Raw genomic sequence first — 23,404 nt, 5'->3', positions numbered from 1 at the left:
ACACCTTCCCTTTTTATGTAATAGTACTACCGGTAGTACCTTGTTGAAGTTTAGCAATGCTGTGGTTGCAATTCACCCCACACGTAATAATGTTTATATTGTGTCGTATAGAAAAATCTAAAACAGTTGAAATTTCATATAATCAAAACAAGGGTTTTACCGTGTGATGTGGTGTGCTACACACGAAAGTGACGAACGATGTGATCCCGTCTGTGGAAAACCCTGCCACAGGAGTCACACACGTACGTAGGCCTGCTGGAGTCATGTGTCGTCAGCTCATGGCGTTTCAGGCTGTCTCTTCTAGAAAACAAGGCTCCACATATACCACACCGGTGCGCTGACGGCCCGTCAGCATGTACTGTATTCCTGTGACGACTTTGAGAGATAGAACTGGTGAAAACTTTTCCACAAATGTCGCAGGTAAAAGTCATCGTGCCCCTCTTAGGATACTCAGAAAGAAACGCCCCTTTACAACACACACACGTTAGAATGTACTGTATTCCTGTGACGACTTCGCGCTTAGGAATTGACGAAAACTTTTCCACAAATGTCGCAGGTAGAATTCACCGTGCCCCTTACGAAATCAGGAAAAAGAACGCGCCCCTTTACAAAACGTCTCCAAGCGCTCACATTTGCCTGCTCAGTCGTTTTATCCTGATCGACTTACTCTCAAACAATATGTTTAATTTGACGCATTGATGGCATGATTATCAAACTATTGACACAGGTGTAATTTGTTTCCTTATGCATTATCTCCTCTTTGAAGGACACTGTTTACTTCCAGGCTCCAGGAAATCATGGCCAATTCACACTTACGGCACAAGAGCAAATGCAGCTATCTATTGAAATGCCGCCTACACATGGAGAAAACATATTATGTCTAGACACCTCCATATATTAACCATTTTTTGGCTTTATTCATCTTTATTTCATGAAATGTAGGCATATTTATCAAACCCTTCTACTCACACAATATACATAAACCACAAAATATACACAAACGATTCCTTCACATAAATAAAACAGTTAAAATCATCATTCAAGGCAGGATCATCTACATGTACAGTCCACCTCGATAAGAAACTTTGTAACCCATCAAAACATTGGGAAGTTGACTTGTCATTGATGCTGTACATAAACAGCTGTGCAACATAATTAATGAGAAGTTAACCTTCTCCCTGCTGCCTAACTCTGGAACAACAGGGAATTGGGTGCCAAACGGCTTCTCTGATCAGAGTGCTAAAGGCTAGTTACAAAACTACTTCATGGAAACATGGCATCAGAATAGGGTTGTCACCTTCAGATAAATTCTGACAACAGATGAGGCACTTTATTCCTACTTCAAGTTCTATGATATGTCACCAGTGGTAATAGAGAACATGTAAGTCTAGTGTATTGTCTAGTGCATACACACAATACACCTAAGGTTCGTGGACTTTTTGCTACTTACAGTATACTGCACAGGGCTGTCTCCATCTTTTTCTGACCCACTCATTGTTAATTTTTGAATTTGAATTTCTTAAGCTTTTGAAAATACATTTTCTTCAACCACATGTCAGATTCTTTGGCCGAATGGGGTGAATTTTTTTTCTGTCCCAACAAGCAATTTTTTGCCCTGGGACGGAGGGACAAGAGACAGTCCTGAGACTGTTGATATGTGATATGGCTTAATATCTTAATGAATATTCTGACTCCTTACCATGATTGCTACACCAAATCACACAAACCTCCTTGTTCAGAACAATAGGCATTGTTGAACTTGGCCCCTTGATTGTCAACATCATTTTTTCAAGATCACCATGGCACTTATCTGTTTACTCTAAATATATATTTCTAATTCTAGTAATCTTATCTTCTAAGGGATGTGCATGTGCTTCATCATAGATCAACTATGTCTATCTTGGCAACTCACCCTTGTGTGCATTTGTGTGGATTTGCCTACTCTACAATAGTGAGGCACACTGGAAAAATCTTTCTTTTTGAATAGATGGTATCTACCTGATCTACTGTAGTCTCAACATATAGGAACATAATAACAGTAGAAAACACAGAAATAAACATTGTGCTTCACATGTCTTTCACTGCCTCTGAAACATCACTATTCACAGGGAACTCCAAACCATTTCCCAGCAGGGGTGACGGCAGCAGAGGAAATAGCCACACCAACTGCCACCTGGTGCCAAAGGCCTGTTCCAGGTTCCGCTGCCACCCCAAGTCGTAATCACTGATCCGTTTATTGAACTCAAACACCGTTCTGTTCATGAGAGTCAGCTTACTGTGGAAATAGAATAACACCATGGAAAAAACTCCCCCTATGAGACACACCATAGACATTAGGGATGCAAAGAAAGTGTGTGCTTTGGCCATCCCTGCTAACCACATTATCAAAGGGGCAAACATTGTCAGGATAGATTTCACAGTCAGCCCCCCCATAACATCCCATACATAGTCAAAGTTCATAATGTTTGTGTACACCGCCCCTATGCTCATGTAGAGTAGGAACACGATGTAGTAGCGCTGGTTAGCCCACGCGGCACAGTTTCCGGTGAAGGTACAGTGGTGTATGCGCTTCAGGATGCACGTGCCGCACTCCCAGCAGTGGAAGGAACGCGGCGGCGCGTTGGCTTCGCACGAGGCACAGAAATGCCAGCCAGGCTTCAACACGCTGGGCAGGACGTGGCTACCAGTGGTGGTGTCTACGTACATCATCATGAACAGGTTACCAACCTGGGGGGAATGAATAAAGAAGGTGGTAAGATCAGATGTAGGGTTTAAACACCTGTGGGGGGTGAGGGACAAAGATAGCCTGAGTACCATCCTCCGTAGTGACCGCTTGCTCGATTTTTTTTGAGCCAGCGGTCACTACAGAGGATGGTACTCACTGGCTAGGACAAGGACAGAGTGAAGAAGAAATGAGTACCAATAGTGCCAGTGGGTCTGACATAAGGTTGTCTACATCTGGGGTATTCAATGAACGATGTTAGCAGATTAGAGTACTACTTGATATTCAGATCAAATCATTAATAAACATGTATTAATCTTTTGTGTTCCATCTAATTTTTGCCTACCACTGCATCACCATGACATCGTTGTGATTGCTCCTATTGAAAAATTGTAGAATTCGTTCAAATGGATTCAGTCTGGAGGGTGACCTTGGAAGTTGTTTTGCTCTTACTTCAGGCAAACAGCCTTATTGAATACAATCAATCGTTGGCAGGCATCAGAGTCTGTTGCATGGCGGCTGCAGACATGCATAGGGCTCGCCAGGCTGGTCTATTTTCAGCGTAGACCCTCTAGTCATTTGTTATTGAATACATATAACATATAAGTTCAATAAAAAGGTTTACATGTTTACATGTCATTATCATCATCATAATCGTTAACCCCCAGATAACCCCGCAAGGGGCAAAGTAGGGGAGGAGGAGGTCCCAGGCTAAGGTGGGCAGGCCTCCAGCCTGGCACAGTATGACTCAACAGTGGGAGCCGATACAACCGTGCCAGGCAGGGCGTTCCATTGTGAGATGGTGCGGGGGAAGAACGAGTGTTTGTATGTGTACATGTATCTACATCAAACTGGTCTTGCCTAATCGTTCATACAAACTATCTCACCGTGTTGACGTATACAAATGCCATGAAGGCTGTGTGAATGTAGCTAGCCAGGCAGGGCTCATGGTAGATCTCTGGGAGAACTCGGTACAGCTCAAAGTAGAAGATCAGGTGAATCATCAACACAAGGAAAGCAAACGCCACCTGAGAAAATGAAACATTATTCATCATAAAAATAAACAACAACAACAAAAACACAAAAGACAGGACTTCTGGTACCTTTGAGTGGTTATACTTTTAGTGGTTTACTAGAGTCACATGTCTGTACGACCAAGTATTGAAAGACCTGCTACATGTTTGTTTTTTTACGTTTCTACTTTCCACTACAATGTTGTAGCCATGGCGACTGTTATGTAGCTGTTGTGAGGGCTTGATTATGTATATTATAAGACTGCATGCTAACATTAGAAGCCCTCCAACAGTCGCCACGTGCACCATAGCATGATAATCATGCAGTGTACTGTAGACAATTACGTGGGATAAAAGGATCGGATAAAATTGTCCACAACTTGAGCAGCATTGTTTATCATTTAGCAGCATGATACTAAGGAGGTACTAGTAATTGATTACACCCACGGTTTCAAAGACCTACATTATGTTGGCCGCAATTTACAGGTTATATGGGCTGACAAAAATGTCGATTAATCAAACCATAACAGTTTAGCAACTGAAGATGTCCGTTTGTTTGGGAGTAAACGGAACGTAACGAAAAGCGCTACAGGTCGTTGGAAACCAACCTTGTCTCCTCGACTTTTCGGCAAAAACTGACGCGCTCTCCTGACGAAGCTTTGGTCTATGGTGCCCTCCATCTCTACCGATCGTGCCGACACTTACAATGTATCCCTTAAAGTACAGAAGATGTTAAAGAAGCAAAAATTGTGTTTTTGAACGGACTAGAACCCGGAAGGCTTCTCGTTTCGAGATGTTAGGTTTTCCCACTATGCTTTTCGTGGATTATTCCACTTATTCACTAGGCATTATCTCTTAAACCAAAATACAATGGGATCCAAATGAACAAAAAGTTCACAATTATTAACAACAATAGTATTTGATAAATCAACAGTATCAAAACTGTTTAATTATTAATTTGATCTATGAAATATAATTTTCCTCGCTAATATAAACCCCCTCTTTACCGAATGAACTAGCCCTTCCCATCATGCAGCGTAGCTAGATTGTCTTTCCCAACCGATTGTTTAGCATTTTAGGTGTTTTTCCATGGATATCAAGGCCATAGTGACAAGAAAACATCCAAGAAATATCTATAATTTCCGTTGAAACTACTTTGGTGGAGATTCTCCGCTCGCATTTCCTTTAAGAAGCAGGTAAGTTTGATTTTGGCTGGAAAAAAGACCCCTTATCGTCCGTTCTGGGAGGTAAGATGGCTGCCTGGTGAGTTCTCAGCAGTCGGGTGGAGAGACCACATAGGTCACAGCTGATAACAGGGCTGCAGGAACAAGTCTGCATGTTTTATGTGTTTAGCTGAGGTTTTAGAGGGTTTTATAGATGAAATCCTTGGATTATTTTGGGAAAATGAAAGCAGATTAACTATCATTTTGATGTTAAGTTTTGCACTCTAAATGACATATTGTGTAACGTTAGAAAATGTAAATTACAAAGTTATGTTATTCTGATGATATGTTATCAGGACTTAGAAGAAGTCCCTTCAGTCTTCCATCTCAATTCCTTCATATTTTTAAAGAAAAGAAGGGGAAAAAGTTGTTTTTCTACCTCCAAGATGCATTCAACTGGGTTGATAATTTTGGAATTTAGTGAAGGTCAAGTTTGAAAGTCATTGCTGATTGACAATGAGACACATTCCAAGATTTGCACTCGTAACCTAAAGAAAGGGTCCTTCCAAGAGAGACATGACTTTTCACGGTTTCTCTAAAAACTTCAAGTATTTGTAGGAAATTCATTATCTCAGATCATCATCATTAAATTATATTGTGGTAATCACTAATGGTAACACTGGTAACACTGGTATTTCATCTGGGGTATCCTTTCAAAATTAAACATCAAACCTGGTTCTCAACAAATGTCCCTGCATTCTGAACTCCCTTTGTAATACTGCTAGTCTTATATATTATATTATATTTGATTCCAAAGTCCTGTTTTGTTCATTTTGATTCAGGCTGGAGCCAGATGTTGTAACCATGGATACAGGTGTACCGGCTGCCACCTCGCACCTGGGAGCCCACCTGCTGCAGTCGCTCAACATACAGCGCCTGGAGGGACAGCTGTGTGATGTCAACATACAGGTACTCATATCATTTTCAATGTACTTGGAAGCACAGTGCCATACATTTTGATATCCATCCAACCATCTGTCTGTCCGTCCATCTGTCCCGGCCATAACGTTCATCTCATCATCATCATCTTTCGTCTGGATTTACTCCGGTGAGGTACACTGAATAAAGTTTTTCCAGTACGTCTTGTCCTTTATGGCGGTCATCAATGCAGAACCTGTGAGTCATGTGTCTCTTTCAAATCAATGTCAATACTTGAATAAAGTAGTGTGTGTTTCTCCAAATAGTCCAATTCTGCGTTTTCCCTCAGATAGCCATAACATATCCTAGCAAAATGCTTGCAATACCTTCTTCTCTGTGCTGCCTAACACTTTGCGCATAACAGCTACCTACATATGTATGGAGAAGGTTGATACTACATGGTAGTAGGGAATTTTGAAAGCAAAAAGTCAAAACTACCCAGCACTTAATTTTTTTTAATTTCTCAGTGCTATTGGACATATCCATAATGGTGTACTGAAACTTTTTCCATCTAGTTGATACAAATGCCAGAGATGTAGAATATGATTATGAGTGACATCTTGTTTGGTACACTTGATGTCTCCCAACTGATTGCCTTTTAGTAAATCACTGTGCTATTCTACTGTTACAGGTTGGGGATCAGTCCTTCCCCGCCCACAAGGCCATCCTGGCCTCCTACAGCGCTCACTTCCACACCCTCTTCTGTAACCAGAACAGTGGGGTCATACCCTTTGACCTGGCCATCAGTGACATCACCCCGGACAGCTTCTCCCACATCCTGGAGTTCATGTACACGGGGAAGATTCCTCCGGAGGAGCCGGATCACTCTGACTTCATCCGGGTCGCCAAGCTGTTCGAGATGGAGACGATCTTAGACCTCGTCATCAAGATTCAGATTAGTACGGCGGTAGGATCCGCTGTGGGAGTCGGTACTACAGGTGTGTCTTTTGGATGCCATACACTAAGAAAACAAAGAATTAGATGCCATTATGCAGGGGACACCAAGAGGACGCCCTGTTTCCCTTGTAATTACATGCACAAATGTACATGTGTTCCACTTTTCTTTCCTCATACCAGTCACTGGGACAGCATGTAAATTGACTGACAATTTTTTGCAAAGCTAATGGGTTACATGTATTGTTAACCCATAGAGCCCATTGGGGAACTCTGGTTCCGACTGTTTTGACCCCCCCCCCCCCAATTTTTGGATGCTCTGTCTGTAAATCCTAGCTAAAAATAGTTCTAGGCCTAGGGAAAAACACATTTTTGAACACCTCAATTCTAGGTAGATAACTCTGGTACTTGAAGGCATGACTATTGTTCTTTTCTGAGCTGGTACTAGATGGTTAAAGTAGTCAGTACGTCCACCAGCAGAGTATAAGTCGTTTTGTACTTCATGCACAGTCTGGACATTTTCTTGACATTGTTGGCAGGTAAGACAGACCAAGGGGCCGCCATGGAGTCTGTTTCCAGTGACGAGGAGGCTGGAAATGCCAAGCTGCAGAGTTTGTCCTCGTCGGACCAGCTGTCAGTGATTGGACAGGGGATGGCGGCTACACTGAGCCAGGCCACTGATGGGTCAGCTAATCAGGTTAGTCAGTCTTCTTACTGTCAGATTCACTTATTGTTCAAAACATGGCTAATTTGAAGAGAATGATTACATGTATGTCTGTTAAAGTTGCTGTTTTCTAATACTAGTAAGCCTCCCTAATTTTCTAATACTTGTATGTCTCTCCTAGTTTTATATGTAAATTGAATTGCATTCAGACAATGCTACGTTTGTGAAGGTTAGACATCCAGGTAAACAATATATAAAGACAATTCAAACTCTACTACTGGATAAAAATTCAGAGATTTATTTCCGGACGTTTCGAGTGACATCCATCACTCTTCTTCAGCGTCACTAACGTGAACTAGCAGAACTAACCAGTACTTACATGTATATACAATAACTAGAAAAAACAGTTTTTACATGGCAAATAACACAGTCATGCATAAGCGACATTGTAATGTAAAATAAGTTAGGACGGTTCCTATGGTAAGACAACACATTGTAATGTTAAATGTGTTAGGAAGGTTCCTATGGTAAGACAACACCATACCGGTATATAGTTTTTCTAGTTATTGTATATAAGTGCTGGTTAGTTCTGCTAGTTCACTTAAGTGACACTGAAGAAGAGTGATGGATGTCACTCGAAACATCCGGAAATAAATCTCCGAATTTTTATCCAGAAGTAGAGTTTGAATTGTCTTTATACATTCAGACAATGTTATCCTTGGAAACAAGTCCAAAGAGGTCCTAAGAGGTCAACATGTTGATTTATTCATACACTTGTGCCAAGGAGGTTAAATCTATCCTTGGTTGTACGTACATGTAGGTTAATTCATTTGTATCCACATGTTTGTAAAGTCGTAGAGCATCTTACAAAAGTCACTGTGCTTTTGTAACATGTCAAGAAAAATCACCTGTTAAGTAAACTGTGATCTATAAAAGAAGTTAAATGAAGTACCTGGGTCTGTCAACTCTACTTGTCAATCACTAACACATGAAGTCTCCATATTTTCTTTCTTACAACAGGAAGGGAATGGAGAAGATGGGGTTGAAGAAGGGAAGTCAGGAAAAGGAGCTGCATCGGAGAAGACAAAAACACGTGGGGGGTCCAGGAAAAGAAGGGATTTTGATGTCCCTCCACCACCGTCTAGGATGGGAACTCGGGGGAAGAAAATTTCCTTCAAGGTACAGCAATCTCTCAGTGTGCTTTCTTTGGCTATTTACTCAGAATTGGGCAATGTGTTTGTTACAAATATGGTGAAAACAGGAAAAAGTTTATATACAAAGTGTTCTGCAAAAAAATCAAGACAAACTAGAAATAGTTTCTTTCTGCTATAGTTTTATGACTTGTTTCAATAATTTATAACTATCACACCGTCAAATACTGATGTAATTTAACAAATTCTGTGAATTCGTCGATATATATTTCATAAGACAAGGTGTGTTAAGTAAACTGTAGATTTAGATGTAGTATAACAGTACATGCTTTTCATTTTCTCTTTTGTTTAGGTAGGATCCTACATTGATTTAACCCTTCTGGCCTGAGATATGCAATGAAAATTATTATCATTGTCATTAACATCTATCTTTAGGAGCTAGCCTCCCCAGCGAGAGACGACTCCCCTCCCCCCAGGAAGCGGAGGATGAAGAGTATCTACATCCAGACGGACGGTGCAGATGTGGGTGAGGATGAGGACTACACCCCGGGGGGCTCCCCCACCCCCGCCCCCACCAGGAGAAGGAGGAGGAGACACAAACGGACCGACCCTGCAGACAGGAAACTGGAGTGTGACAAGTGTGGCAAAAAGTAGGGACACACCTGCAACATGTAGAAACACTACTAATCAGTGCTAACATACACTTTTATATATAAATAACTTCATTTCAAAAAGAAAAGATCAGAAATCTAGTTACTGGGGTATGACAAGTGTTGCAAAATGTAGGGACCGATCATAGCAAAAATACACACCTGCAACCTGTGGAAATATTTTCAAGATTGTGGAAAGAAATATGCAGCTAACTTTCACCTTTGTGTTCATCAGAATGTCTTCCATACCATCTTGCAAAAAAAGCTTATCATGAATAAACAAAGGTTCAAACAAAACAAACAAAAATTGATGTGCACTGATGAATTTGGCTGATTTCCATCTTCATAATGAAATTGCAAATTTGAAGAGCCTTTTCTGCAGCACAGGAATATGCATATACATATACATTGTAAGAGCCTGCACAGCACATTTGTCCTTGATTACTGTGGTCTCCTTCCTGTAGCAATGTTAATCTAATCTGTTTTACTCAGTACATTTTTCTTCCCATTTCTATGGTTTAGGTACAGCACGGTGCAGAGTCTGCACAGCCACAGAAGCCTGCACCACGGCAAGAAGACCTACCCCTGTGAGGAGTGTGGGCAGAGCTTCAAGATGATCAGGCTGCTGAAGCGCCACCAGGTGGAACACACAGGTACTGCAGCAAACCTTAAACTTAGCATAAGAAAGGAGATCTTCCAACACAGTATCTCAGATAATGAGGAAGTCATTTAAATTTCAATGGGAGCAAAATTAATCACAAATGAAGGACTGGTGATTAGCTAGCTGTGGAATTTTGTCATATACAAAACTTTGGTTGAGGTAAAATAAAACTTATTTCTGATAGTCATTCCATTGCCATCTGATCTGTTTTAGATGTATCACAAAAAATTGATGTAAAATGTATTAAAGCTCTTGAAAATATACTGATGACTGCTATGATTTTGTGGTTGACAGATTTTGTTCAGAATAAGCTCTAATAGTTAAAGTTCTGAAGATGTTACATTTGGATCTATGAAGTTGTGGACATTAAATTTCTTCTGAGTTTTTCTTCAGAGTTTTTTAATGTTACATTTGGGTCTATGAAGGTATTGGCATTACATGTACTTCTTCTGCAGGCTATAAACCATTCCAGTGCGACCAGTGCGACAGACAGTTCATGGACAAAGGCGACATGAAGCGTCACGAGCGGACGGTCCACTCCCCCGCCTCGCATGTCTGTGAGATCTGTGACAAGAGGTTCAAGACTCTGGAGTGCTTCGAGAAGCACAAGGACAAGCACCTCAAGGTACAGCAATGACTTCACTAAATTAAGACATTGACCATGTACATGTAGCCTGGTATCTAACCCTTTTATAGCTGCGGAGTCTCTTTCATCCTCATTCTTTGCAAATGATACAACAGCTATATCGGCAGCTATAACAGGGTTAGATACCAGGATTTGTTTTGGGCAAATGTTTGTTTTGTGATCAAATCAGGCTCAGGAGAACAAATCAACTATTTTTAACGCTACCAGATAGAGGGGTGTCCCTATAGTTCAACTGGTAGCAGCTTCACAGTTGAGCTCCTGGTTCCAATTAGTTGGTAACTGGGAGACCCGGTCCAAATCCTGGGAAGGACAGCTCTGTTGGGGCTGCACTCCTCTTTCAGAAAGGACGTAAAATGAGGGTGCCGTATTCGAGGAGGTGCCTCGAGCACGTTAAAGGGGAAGGGATAGCAACCCTTCCGTGAAAATTACCGTTACTGAAGCAGTAGGGAGACTTGCTGACTGACATGTATATGCTACTAGGCACTACAAGGTGAACAACAACCAGAGCTCAGATTGTTGAGAATATATTGTACCATCTATGTCTGTGTCTATATCTATATCTATAGGACCCCACGTTTAAGACAAAGAAGAGCACCCAGTGTGACTTCTGTGGTGAGATGTTCCAGACACCCAGGAAGATGGAGGTCCATCGGAGAAAACACACCAACGACAGGCCCTTCCAGTGTGAGCTGTGTGGGAAAGGTTTCTACACATTGAAAGACCTGAAGGTAAGGCAGAAATGGTCATAGAAAATGTATATGGAAATTGGCTCCCTTTTTGCAGGATCTATAAATTGAAATCTTAAAGAACTGTACAGATATATAGAAAATAGAGATACATGTACACATGTACGATGCCTTTACAGCAATGATAAATTTTCAATGCATTTCTTACATTTCTGAATACACAGAATGTTCTTTTGGAATTGTAAATTTGCCCTGCATGTTTCAGTAGTAGGTTCTCACAGAAAATGATGGAATGTTCAATATTAATGTTTTTTTTTATTATAAGTTTAAATACATGTTTGTGCCATGATCAGTTTGCTAGCAATGCAGTCTTACTTCGTATCCTCAATGTCTATGGTTTGTTTCCAGGTGCACAAGAGAATCCACACCGGAGAGAGGCCCTACAAATGTACATACTGCGACGCTGCCTTCACCCAGTGGTCATCCTGGAGCGGTCACCAGAAGACTCACACCAAAGAGAAGCCCTTCCTCTGCTGCACGTGTGGGAAAGGCTTTGCAGAGAGGGAGTACCTCAAACGGCACGAGAGAACACACACTGGTAAACACAATCAAGTTGTTTAATGAATGAAAAGACTCTTTGTACACAACTAAGTGTTTTGTTCCACTGACATTTTGGTGACCATCTGTCACCTTTTTCAGGGCAATTCTGACTGGTTCACATTGTGCATGTAGTTAGGTGTCGCTGCTTATAGATGCAGCCAAAACGTATTTGTATTTGCATATATACAAAAATAGTTAATGTGGTGTTTACAATGCAGTCCCAAACGTAAAGGACTTTTATTATATACATAATAGTTGTCAGGTAACAATAATAGCAGTGCAACAACAGTCTATAAATTAATGATAGTATATCCCCCCTCATCACAGTTCATAACACAATAGTTAACATAAGTTACTTTTGAGCCTAACTAAAATTAAACCAGTATTCTATGTTCATATACAATATGTATGTACAAATTGTAACTGAGTCAGTGAACTGTGAACTTTAACCTCTCTAGGTGAGCGACCCTTCACCTGTGAGGTGTGTGGGTCAGGGTTCATGGACAGGAACGGGCTGCGCAGACACAAGCGTATCCATAGTGATGACCGACCTTACCGCTGTCCTCATTGCAATGCTGGTAGGAAGATTTTTATTCCTTTTTCAAAGCAATGTTGGTCTATACAATGTATTTGGTAAAACTGGGTGTGTCATAATTGCTATTCTTAATTGTTTTCCTATGCTTAATGTGCGTAAACATGGCAAAGGTACATGTAGTCCCATAGCCTTTGACTCAAGTTTGAGGCCGTAGGACAGTGGGTTGGTTGTTGACCACTGTGTCTCGGGCACGGTATTGGAAGGTGGAGCCTATCTCCCTCCATCCAACGAGGTACCTATTTTTACACCTGGATGGAGTGAGGAAAGTCGTGTCAAGTACCTTTCCCTAGAACACAGCTTCCAGCCTTGAATGCCAGGAATCGAACTGGTGACCTCTCAATTTCATGTCTGCTAGCCTAGCCACCCCGCCATTCCATGCCAGACACAAGGAAAATTTTTTATAGTTTTGGTATTAGTCATTTTATATCTTTCCAAAAGAATTTCACACTGCTCAACATTTATTCACAAGTATACTTTCAAATCTTAAATTTCAAATGTTGAAGGCTCACATCAAGACACACTTCAAGACTTCAAGACTGCTAAGATTTTATCTCTTCAACAGAATTTTACACTGATTGATATCAGTCTGCATTCTAGTACAAATAAAGTTTTGAATCTTAACTTTCAAACATTTCAATGTTTCATCCCAGGCTTTAAGCAGTGCTCCAACATGAAGGCGCAAGAGCAGACTGCTTTCTGTTTGAAAGTTTTTGAGTAGCATTTTATCTCATTAAGAGAATTTTGCACTGCTCAATATCCATCTACAATTTAGTACTAATAGATTTCCAAATCTTAACTTTCAAAACTTTTAATCTTTTCCCCAGGCTTTAAGCAGTGCTCGAACATGAAGGCTCACATCAAGACTCACTTCAAGACTGCCAACCTGGTGGAAGTCAAACCCGTGGAAACGATCGACATCAACGCGCTGAACATCCCCATCAGCGTCCAGTCGCAGGACGCACAGTTCAGGCAGCAGATCAGTCAGATACAGCTCCAGGAGCAGATCATACCGGTCAGCAACGTCCAAGTCAACGCCGTACCGGTCAGTGGGGGGGAACAGACTGTCACAACCATGCCGATGACTGTTAATGTTCCGGTAAGACTTCGCTTTGTCATGCAAAATGGTCTCATACTATTGGAGATAGACTTGCTGCTTTATTGGTACAGGTACATCCACCAAGGACTGTATATTTCTGTGTGTGCGGATTTGTTGGTTTGGTAGAATGAATGGAGGAGCAATGAACAGATTTCCTTCATCTGTCTTTGCATAGGTAGATGTAGGTCTTAAGGAACAAACAAACAAACAAATTACTTTTTTGACAAATCAACTGGATGTCTGGACTAACATTAGACAACAGAGTTTTTGAAAAGAATAAAAGAACAACCTACTGTTAAATCTGGCTACTGTTTTCACATTCCCTGTCAAAGAGTTTTGTTCTTCAAAACAGATACACCAGTTTACCAAAATGTAGTGTCCAGGCTATGGAGGTAGTGGAAGACTGAGGAAGTCTTGCTTGGAGTGGGTCAGGAAGGACATTAAGGTGTGCAGCCTAACAAGCGTGAACCTGTGAAGCCCGGTGTGAAGACTAGTCGACTGCTGCCCTCCCTTGTCAGGGACCCCAGCAGTAGTATAATCAAATAATAAATACTACTAGTTTAACACATGATGTTTTTGCTTCCTAGGTGAGTGAGGTGACCCAGGTGGCCGTGTCCCTACCCCAGGGGGTTCATCTCCCCGGGCAGGTGACACCAGCCCAGAACAGAATAGAGACGTCCGAGGCTACTGAGTTCATCACTCACCTGTTACTGGTCTGAACAGGCTGACTACTGCTGTTAATGTTAGCCTGGTGAAATACTCCTGACTCTATCCCTAGTACATGCAATGATCTGTGCTTTCATGCTATGATTCTATCCCTGGTAGAGTCGAACCTGTCTATAGTGACCACTTAAAAACTTAAAATACTGGTCACAGTAGACTACTAGTGATGTGGTCATTATAGACAGGTTCGACTCTACCAGGGATAGAATCATAGCACGGACGGACCACCTGGCCATTGCAGCCACTTTTGACCAAAACATTAAGAATCCTGTCTATAGTGACCACTTAAAAACTTAAAATACTGGTCACAGTAGACTACTAGTGATGTGGTCATTATAGACAGGATTCAAAACATTAAGAATCCTGTCTATAGTGACCACTTAAAAACTTAAAATACTGGTCACAGTAGACTACTAGTGATGTGGTCATTATAGACAGGATTCTTAATGTTTTGGTCAAAAGTGGCTGCAATGGCTAGGTGGTCCGTACACAGAGGTGGTCACTTGTACAGGTTTGACTGTATGTAGTGAAAACTACAGGAACAATATAAAAGTGCAGCTGATTTGATAAGAACACAACTTCCCCAGAACTTTGTGTATCATGGGCTATGAACTCCCCTGAACATAGCACACATGTTTGTTGCTTTATTCCAAGCCACTGCCAAGTGAATGGAAAGCTTGATAAATTTCAGGTGTATAATATTATGTTTATTTGTTTATTATGTTTTACTATGATTTTATAGTCTTTTGTACAGTTACCCTAAACCACTAGAACTTACTCTTTAATAAATTGAGTATCAAAAGAGATCTCGGACAAGAATGCCGACCGGACCAAATTCCAACAGTTGAAAAATACCACATGTATGACATTTTATTATTACATTGCGACATGTGGAAAATGCATCCACTCCTCTGATTTCCGCCGGAATTCCATGAGTTTGTTTTGAATCAGACATTGTAGCATGAAATCTCTCAGCTGTATTACTAACTTGCTGCTATGTTGACTTCAGAGAAATTACACTTCTTATATGGTAATCAGGAGAAATGCTTATCATGTGGTTTATATTCGTGTTAGAAAAACGTTCCTTATGTTGGGTTGTATTGTTCATAGGGCTTTATGTAAATAGAAATATTGTACCTGGAATACATACAGTTACAAATTTTGTTCTTTTCAGTAATTATTTCAGATCAGAACTTGTTTATACATAGTATTACTATTATACCAGGATGCCACATCTGTGCCATGAAAAGTTTTCCATGCTCTGTATTAACCTTTAGCACACTGAAGCAGCCCCATTCTCTACTGGTCACAGAGTTAGGCAGCAGGGAAAAGGTTAAGTAAGCGCTTACTCTCTCACTCACTCTGTGCATTTTTTTGTTCATTTTCCTCATTGTCTGAGGATTACCCAGACTCAATTACAGAATGATCTGATTTGTACAACTGTATCCAATGGCAAATTATGGCTCACTTAACCATGTGTTTAGTATCTGATGAATCATACAGAGATAGAAAATCTAGACTCAACCTTCAGCACTTGTCACAAAAGGTCTATTGGTACATGTATATTGATATATTTGTAAGTAAGTGTGTTGCTGTCAATTGATTGAAGCTTTAATTTGAATATGTCTTTGTTTGTGTCCTTGTTTGAAGTGAAGTGAAGATATCTGCTCCATATTAATGATGGTCCTAAAATACAGAATTCACCCAATCCATCTACCCAATGCATATGTAGGAGTTGCCTATATGATTTGTACAAAGAATTGCAGACTGTAAAGTGTGTACATTTTCTTTTATTCAGTATACAGCAACAACATCAACTACATGTGTAAAGTGTTCACAGTGTACAAGTAAAGTGCTGTTACATTGTACATTGAAAGTACAGTGTGGATGAAGGCATATTGTGTGTGCTACAGTTTATATTCCAATAACAATATGTTGAAAGTGAAAAAAATGCATTCCTTGTTATTTTTAGGAGACAATATTTTCAAATAGTTACAAGAGCCTCTTTGAAGTACACTTCATAGAACCGATGCTATATCACAAAACGTTGCCTATGTTAGTTACTAAAAGCTGCAGTTGCACAATTAATTTGACTTTGATATGGAAATCTGAAGAATGTTTTGTAGGAAAATCATGCAAATAGTCCTGGAAATTTGTCTGCCTGATTGAAATGGAAATTTTTATACAAGTTTTTGTTAACTTCGGCCGGATGAAAAGCCATATAAACCGCTAACTTTAATAAGTTTATTTCACCATATATCTATCACAGTATTTAGTCAATACTGAAAATATACAATACACAATGTGCTTTTATGAAGGACAGTTTGCATTGATTGGCATCGAAAAATTATCTCAAAATTGATTGTTTTTATTTAACATGTTTAACCCAGTGCATTGCAATCAAAAGTTAAGTGTGTTAAAGAATACATCTGCAACAATGCTGCGCACTCATATAGCACAAATAAATTTATATAGCAGCATAATGCGTGGAGAAACAGCATGTCCCTCTTACGAGAAAGGGCTCTCCGCCTGCTTCCTTCCCGAGCGCCTCCTTGCGGAGTTTCTGGACAGTACATTGCGCCAGCCGCTTGCCCTGTCGCGTTCCATTGAAGCCTGTATAACGACATAGAGACCGGAGTGTCAGTTTCCAGTCATAGCAACATTTGAAGGCAGTCGTAAACAAAAGGTTCAGAAAAGTTATCGTTAGGTTTCCTGGGTGTACTCAGTGTATTTGCTTAGGAATATAAGCCAAACCAAGGAAAACAAATAAGACATACATGCATGTACCGCAGAAGTGTGCATTTATACGTGTGGCCCAGATACAGATTGATTAACATACAGAAAACGACAACTGCAACTCTCGGTTAAGCAGCAGAGTATTGTATTTTTCACCCACTAACTCTCAGTAAAGAAGTGAAAACTGAAGTCTCACGTTCATCGGGATTGGCCAAAACTATATCACCATGCAAGGAACCGTCCAGGGAAACACATTCTATGTACTGTACTACTTTACTTTATCATTTATCCATTATAATCAATTTTGATTAGTATAGAGCAGGAGGGCCTATATTCCCCCCTCCTTCACCTGTTTTATGTATTCTTTATCGTATTATGTATTTTGTACTTTCTTGTGGTGCAAATGAATAAAAATGAATAAAACAAAACAAACTGGTCACTAGACTTCGGCACACAACAAGTGAATTACCCTAGGAGCCAGACTGTTTTCGGCCCGCCAATACAAATTAGCGCAACGGGGGAGTTCTGTCCCGAGAATTGACCGGCCCTTACCAACAACCACTCCCCGGGCTACAACTCCCCGACCCGGAGCGTTTATTTAGATCGGGCGGGTTGACTGTCTCGGGCCGCCGAAGGATCTCGCTAGCGGCCCGGTCCAAGTCTGGTTCCCAGGGTACAGGTGAATGCCTTTTCCTCTACATGTATCTCACCCTAGGAGACGTCAGACTCATCGAGGTCTCCACCATCCTGCGGGCGGTGTCCACGTCCTCGTCGTCCGAGTCCCCCGTGCTCAGGTACCCTCCTGACTTCAGCACCACGGACTTGGCCCGCCGGTCCGGCTTACGGTCGTCTATGTCATGATACGAAACTGCCGGCTTGTCGCCCAGATTCTGGAAAGACAAGATGAAAATTAATGTTGCGGTCCTTAGGAAAATCTAGGAAGCAATACAAGTGTTCTGACTTCACATCAATTCCTATACTGCCTAGGACAACAAATAAAGATGCAGTACAAAATTTAAAGATCGAAACTATAGAAACTGCCATGTTAAAAGCTACGAACAAGCTACGAAAACACGCCTGAATTTCGAGTACTTGACAGATTATTTGTAATACACTTTCGCTGTCACATTTTTGTCAGTGAAAAAGACGTTTTTGTCGACTCGGGTCGTCATATTCGGAAACTTTTCTCTCATGTTTGCAGTTTTTCGTACCTCGAAGTCCAGTTCGTTCCACCCTTTCTGGAACTTTGTGTCCAGGTGTAGGGGAGACTTGAGTCGGGGCATGTGGTCACAGTAGGTGCTCGGCCAGACGCGCTTGGTCACCGGGAGGAGCATGTCCCTCTGCCGCCTGGGGGAGATGGAGCGGGGGGTGGTTCGCTTCTTCTTCATGTCTTCTGGATCTAAGACAACAACGGACATGGGTTAAGTTCCTGGTCACCTAGAAGCGTCGTGTTAGGGTAACGGGTAGGATGTTTGGCCCAGCACACAGGTTCAAATCCCTTGACATGCCGATGTGCCGAGGCTAGCAATTATCAATAACAAGTGCCTGTCATTAACGTGAAATCGCCGGGCGTTAACGTTGCTAAGAGGCAATTACATGTACCTATGCTATGTGCCAAGCATGGAGAAAGTGTTGTGTAGTCGAGTCGGATTAGCTACAATTAAATCCCAAAATAGAAACAGACTTAATTAGTCGAATAATTAAGCTAGTGAGATATAAGCCAAGCCAAAGAGGAATCATCATCATGAGGATTAAAGAGGTACACATGTGGATTAAGGGCTCATAATTGAGCTACTTACCCCAACAAGCTTAAAGTAAGAATTGTGACCGACTACAGTATTTCAAGGTTAAGCACCATAACACAATAGATGAGACAAAACCACAATAGGGTACATATTCCTTATGTATATTAAACAAAAGTCCAAAAGGGACCACAAACGTTACCATGACAACTTGCACCAGGCGACGTAGACGCACTTATCGTATAATATTGCACTATATATAGGCATAATAGAAAAAGAATGCGAGCCTTATTCTGCCCAAACAAACATGATTGAACGGAATTGAAAAGAAAGAAACCAAATAACGTCAAATAATCCACGCCTCTTTATTTGATTGGACTTTAAACAAGTGTCGCTGTGTAAAGACAACGTCAAGGTTCTTTGTGAAGGCTTGTATGAGCCACACAAAATACTCATGTATTTATAGACTCAATGTCAAGTTTGCTGTTGGACGTCAATGTAAGCGTCCTGACTTGTCGGGGTTTTAGGGGAGAAACTCAGCACAATTAAAAAGACTTGCGCCGTATACAAATAGGTGTTGGAAGGGCCTGCTCTTCATTCCATGTATTTAGACACACACACGAATACAATCGTGATAGAAAGTTAACATACCCCTGGAATAGTTAGGAAAAGTAAGGAAGAAATACACAAGTTGCATAAAGAGAAATTCTCTGGGGTTTTGAAGCTAAAACAGGCTGAGTTGCCGGCTAGGTTCAGACTGGGTGCATACTACTTTAAGATAAAAAAACCCATCCAAACATTAAATGCACCGCGTACCGCCTTTTTGAACTAGTTAAAGGCAATATTAACACCGAAAGTGCATGTAAACACTGACACCTACCTGTTCCCAAACGTGAAATACGTAGGTTTTTTTGACAGCCGTTTTATAGATTTTTTTCTGACATACACCGTGACTGTTATGACTACACCCATACGTTGAATCCTTTTTTCGTCGCCATTTATAATCACTCAGAAACAGATAAAGACAAAACAATTCCAAGCCTAGGCAAAGACTGTATGCGTTTTGACAAGCGTGTGCACCTACTGATAGTCGATTTTTTCCGGCGCATACCGGAAAGGTTATGACTACGTCCATACGGTGAAGACTTTTCTCGCCATGTATATAAGTCATAATCACGCAGAAACATATGAAGACAAAGCAAGCACAGACAGTACGTTTTGACAAGCGCGTGGACGTATTCTATACTTCTATTTTGTATTATGTTTAAGAGTTGTTGCCATAATTTGTACCGTGTACAATTGCCGTGCAATAAAGTTATTCATATAACAGTCGTTTTTATAGATTTTTGAAAAGCATACTGTCTCTGTTACGACCACGCAGGATTTCCATCGCCGTCTATAATCACTCAGAATTAGACCAAGACAAAACAAGCGCAGACAGTACCAGTAAACAAGTTCTCCTACCTGCTTGTACACCTGTGCTGTAGTGTTCAAGTCTCTCGCGGTGTCCGAACCAACGTCCAACTGTTAGCGACGCTTACAGTACCAGCACTAGTGCCTCTGTTGTGACTACGTCCACGCAGTGAACGTGCCCTGACTACCTGTACGGCCCGTCACGGCTGACGTCCTCAGTACTGACAACACTCTTTTGTAGCCGAATTTGTCGCAACAGAAGCGAGCACACGCCTGGACAACCCCTAAAACCAACAACGGACTTTAAAGTTTTTAAAGCCCAACTAAAGTGGAGCAAAAAGCCCCACACTTGAAGGACGTAACAAAAACAAATGGTCGTCGTAGGATTTCTCAAACGGAGCTGTCGCTTAGCTTGTCTAACTCGAGAAACCGGCTTTCCAACCACATCCGAGAAACAGCGTCGTCGCTGACAACACCCAGAATATTTTGTCTATTAAAGCGAAGTGTTGCCGAACGCCCGGCCTTTAGGCAACAAGGGAAGGCGATAGGAGGGCCCACGAGAATCGCTCAATGTGTTTGTCGAAGCGTGATAGGCGTGTATTCACGATGATATAATACACGGACAGATCACGTATCGTAGGTCATCAGATCGAGAACGGGTTAAGCGGCAACTGTAGCGTTACGGTGGACACTTGTTAAGTCCGGCGGTCAAAAGATTGGTGATCAATTACACCTTAAAGAACACTGGGTCCCTCCGCGGTGTTGTGTTTCAAGACGCGCGCGACTTTGTTAGTAGCACAACAAAAAACGACAACAAAAACGACAAGCTCTTCCAGACATGGCTGTCAACCTTGCGTTGTGTTTCTATCAATAGAGATCCACTTAAGGAATGTTCCTTAGACCCTTGAATAGCTGGAATGAATGACATATTTGATCGTTAAGACTTCTTGTATAATAGAAACCTTTCTTTTTGTGTACGTCCGTTTACAAAACACAATAGCAGGTGCGAAGTCAGGCGCACAGAAGTCCATCTGATACTTCAATGGTTCAAAAAGAGAAGTGTGCCCTTAACATAGAAACGCTTGTGTCAAACGTCCTAAAACTGTGCCACTTCTTTTGCTATTGTTTAATTGTTACGGTACGTATGCTGAATAGAGCTAAATGTATATCCATCAATTGTGTTATTCCTATTAATAGATTGAAGGCGAAGTCGCCCTAATTCCTCTCCATTGTGTAGCATTGTGCGGCTTTTGTTTCCCAAACAGAATTTGATGTCATCCATCGTATCTATATTGGCGCTTCATTGGACTAGATGATGATAAGCAGGTGGGTTTGTCAGTAGCCTAACCTGTTAGAGGGAAACGTGTGTAAATGGCGACAAATAAGACAGTGAGAGAGCGAGGAAAATACTGTAAGTCCTGTAAATGCAGAAATGTTCGCGGTGGTTTGATGTTCGCGGTTTTCGACCGTTTCACCGCGAACTTTGAACCACCGCGAACATTTTTGTCCGATACTGTAGCAGTATGTGACTATAGCGCTGCCGCGAACTTAAAACCACCGTGAACACCCCATTTTCCCCTTAGCGCGAAACAAAAACCACGCGAACTTTGCACCCGAACATTGATACAGTAACAACATTTTCAAAGCAACAGAAGTGGTACATAGAACACGAGAAATCACAATCGCAAGTTATACTGCAGTACCAAGAAAAGCCGCTGGGGGGGCGGCCCAAAATCTACCTTTTTCTATATGACAAGACCTATCCATATACCAAGTTTCCTGACAATCCATCCACAGCTTTTTGAGTTATTCTTCTAAACCACATACAATCATACATACATACATACATACACCCAAACACAGGCGAAAACATAACCTTCTCGGCGAAGGTGATAACCTCACAGTTCAGCTCCTGGTTCCAATCAGCTTGGCAACGGGAGACACCGTTTCGAATCCTGGGACAGGACATCTCGGTTGGGGCTGCATCCTTCTTTCGGAAGGGACGTAAAGTAGGGGCCCCGTATTCGACGAGGTGCCCCGAGCACGTTATAGTGGAAGGGCTAGGAACACCTCCCAGTACAAAACATACCCTGCTACAGAAACAGCAAAGGAAGCTTGCTGCCCTATGTGCGACTACTAGTACTTGTCACTACAAGGGTCTGAACGAACGAACGAACGAACGAACATGTCGCAACGATGCCATGTGAAGACTTAGCAACGTTACCACTTTTGTTGTGTTCGAAATATTGTTATCATACTAACAGACTGAGCACACAGTGGACTAATAATACATCCTGTAACGTCCACGACTTTAGCCTGGGGGCCATCCTCCGTAGTAACCGCTGGACCAATATTTTAAGCATTAGAGCCAGCGGTTACTACGGAGGATGGTACCCAGGCTGCCACAACTCACCTTCTTCAGCCATCTCTATCACCTAGATACAGAAAGGGCACCTCGCCTTTTATAAAGGACAGAAACCGGATTAACTCATTGTATCACGGTCTTGTTTTGATGCCCTGTTTCAGTTGTCCTCCCTCGTGTTGTCTGTCAACCTACTATTAGATTCTGTTTATGTATCGACACCTTATTAAGGACGACTCGCTAGATAGAATGCATTCTTCAACCAAATGATCATGGATTTCAGCTATACACCAAATCTGGACAACCAATGTTTCTGTATCCTCTGTTAGTTATTTATGATCTGTTAGTTATCACCTTTAATTTGTCGATCTGTCATTCTAGAGCCGCAACAAAAGATGGTCTCAATAGCGAGGTTATAAAATATTCAGTTGTCGGACTGTAGATGTGGGCCAGTGAGGTTACTGACATAACGATCTCTGGGTGTCCTTCAAACGGAAAGTGTCGTAATACTGTATATTTTCGATAGTGGTCGTTGAAAATTTGATCAGTGTATATCTTTGTGTTGGAAGAAACTTTAGCATTGTAATATGATCACTACCAACACAGATAAGCTTCCATGCAGATATCTCGTTAATGTGTAATGTACATTCTCTCGAAGCAGGTAGTTTGCATAATTTTTCTCAGCCTGCTCCTGAGGAAAATATTAATACCCGACGATTCTCCCATCTTGATGTGAGAAAACCTAGCCTCTCGCTAGGAGTCGCAGGAACATATATCGTCATCCTCCCCGCCCCAACCACAGAACAAGTTGGAATATCCGTTCACGGAGTTTGAATGTGAAGCTTAGAAAGCGGTAAAGCCGTGACCCCGCCATACAGGTGAATGATTTTGATCGCTCATACAATGGTC

General features: G+C 41.5%; 3 protein-coding genes across 6 annotated transcripts; 1 reads left to right on the top strand and 2 right to left on the bottom strand.

Moving 5' to 3' along the window:
* Positions 1-895: 895 nt before the first annotated feature.
* On the bottom strand, positions 896-4,556 carry LOC136441529 (probable palmitoyltransferase ZDHHC24). The gene is made up of 3 exons (XM_066437867.1): positions 4,344-4,556; positions 3,610-3,750; positions 896-2,727 (listed from the first exon to the last, which is right to left on the bottom strand). The coding sequence occupies exons 1-3, from the start codon at positions 4,413-4,415 to the stop codon at positions 2,068-2,070; spliced, it is 873 nt and encodes a 290-aa protein (XP_066293964.1). The 5' UTR covers positions 4,416-4,556; the 3' UTR covers positions 896-2,067.
* A 184-nt stretch (positions 4,557-4,740) lies between these two features.
* Positions 4,741-14,421, top strand: LOC136441528 (uncharacterized). 3 transcript variants are annotated; one of them, XM_066437863.1, is made up of 13 exons: positions 4,742-4,931; positions 5,741-5,867; positions 6,508-6,814; positions 7,310-7,467; positions 8,455-8,613; positions 9,021-9,235; positions 9,758-9,888; positions 10,352-10,521; positions 11,109-11,270; positions 11,637-11,826; positions 12,287-12,406; positions 13,248-13,519; positions 14,107-14,421. In XM_066437863.1, the coding sequence occupies exons 2-13, from the start codon at positions 5,763-5,765 to the stop codon at positions 14,236-14,238; spliced, it is 2,121 nt and encodes a 706-aa protein (XP_066293960.1). In that variant the 5' UTR covers positions 4,742-4,931; positions 5,741-5,762; the 3' UTR covers positions 14,239-14,421. The 3 variants fall into 3 exon arrangements, with proteins under 3 accessions (XP_066293963.1, XP_066293960.1, XP_066293961.1); XM_066437864.1 differs by lacking the exon at positions 4,742-4,931 and adding an exon at positions 5,046-5,065; XM_066437866.1 differs by lacking the exons at positions 13,248-13,519; positions 14,107-14,421 and adding an exon at positions 13,074-13,156 and having other exon boundaries at positions 4,741-4,931.
* Positions 14,422-16,012: 1,591 nt separating this feature from the next.
* Positions 16,013-20,685, bottom strand: LOC136441821 (uncharacterized). 2 transcript variants are annotated; one of them, XM_066438336.1, is made up of 4 exons: positions 20,185-20,685; positions 18,190-18,377; positions 17,689-17,868; positions 16,013-16,855 (listed from the first exon to the last, which is right to left on the bottom strand). In XM_066438336.1, the coding sequence occupies exons 2-4, from the start codon at positions 18,364-18,366 to the stop codon at positions 16,751-16,753; spliced, it is 462 nt and encodes a 153-aa protein (XP_066294433.1). In that variant the 5' UTR covers positions 18,367-18,377; positions 20,185-20,685; the 3' UTR covers positions 16,013-16,750. The 2 variants fall into 2 exon arrangements, with proteins under 2 accessions (XP_066294433.1, XP_066294434.1); XM_066438337.1 differs by lacking the exon at positions 20,185-20,685 and adding an exon at positions 18,778-18,869.
* Between the last annotated feature and the right edge of the window lie 2,719 nt (positions 20,686-23,404).

This window comes from Branchiostoma lanceolatum, chromosome 9 (assembly GCF_035083965.1).
Source record: "Branchiostoma lanceolatum isolate klBraLanc5 chromosome 9, klBraLanc5.hap2, whole genome shotgun sequence".
Classification (NCBI taxonomy): Eukaryota; Metazoa; Chordata; class Leptocardii; order Amphioxiformes; family Branchiostomatidae; genus Branchiostoma; species Branchiostoma lanceolatum.
The sequence above is the reverse complement of the archived record's forward strand: the minus strand, read 5'-3'. Positions and strand labels throughout refer to the sequence as shown.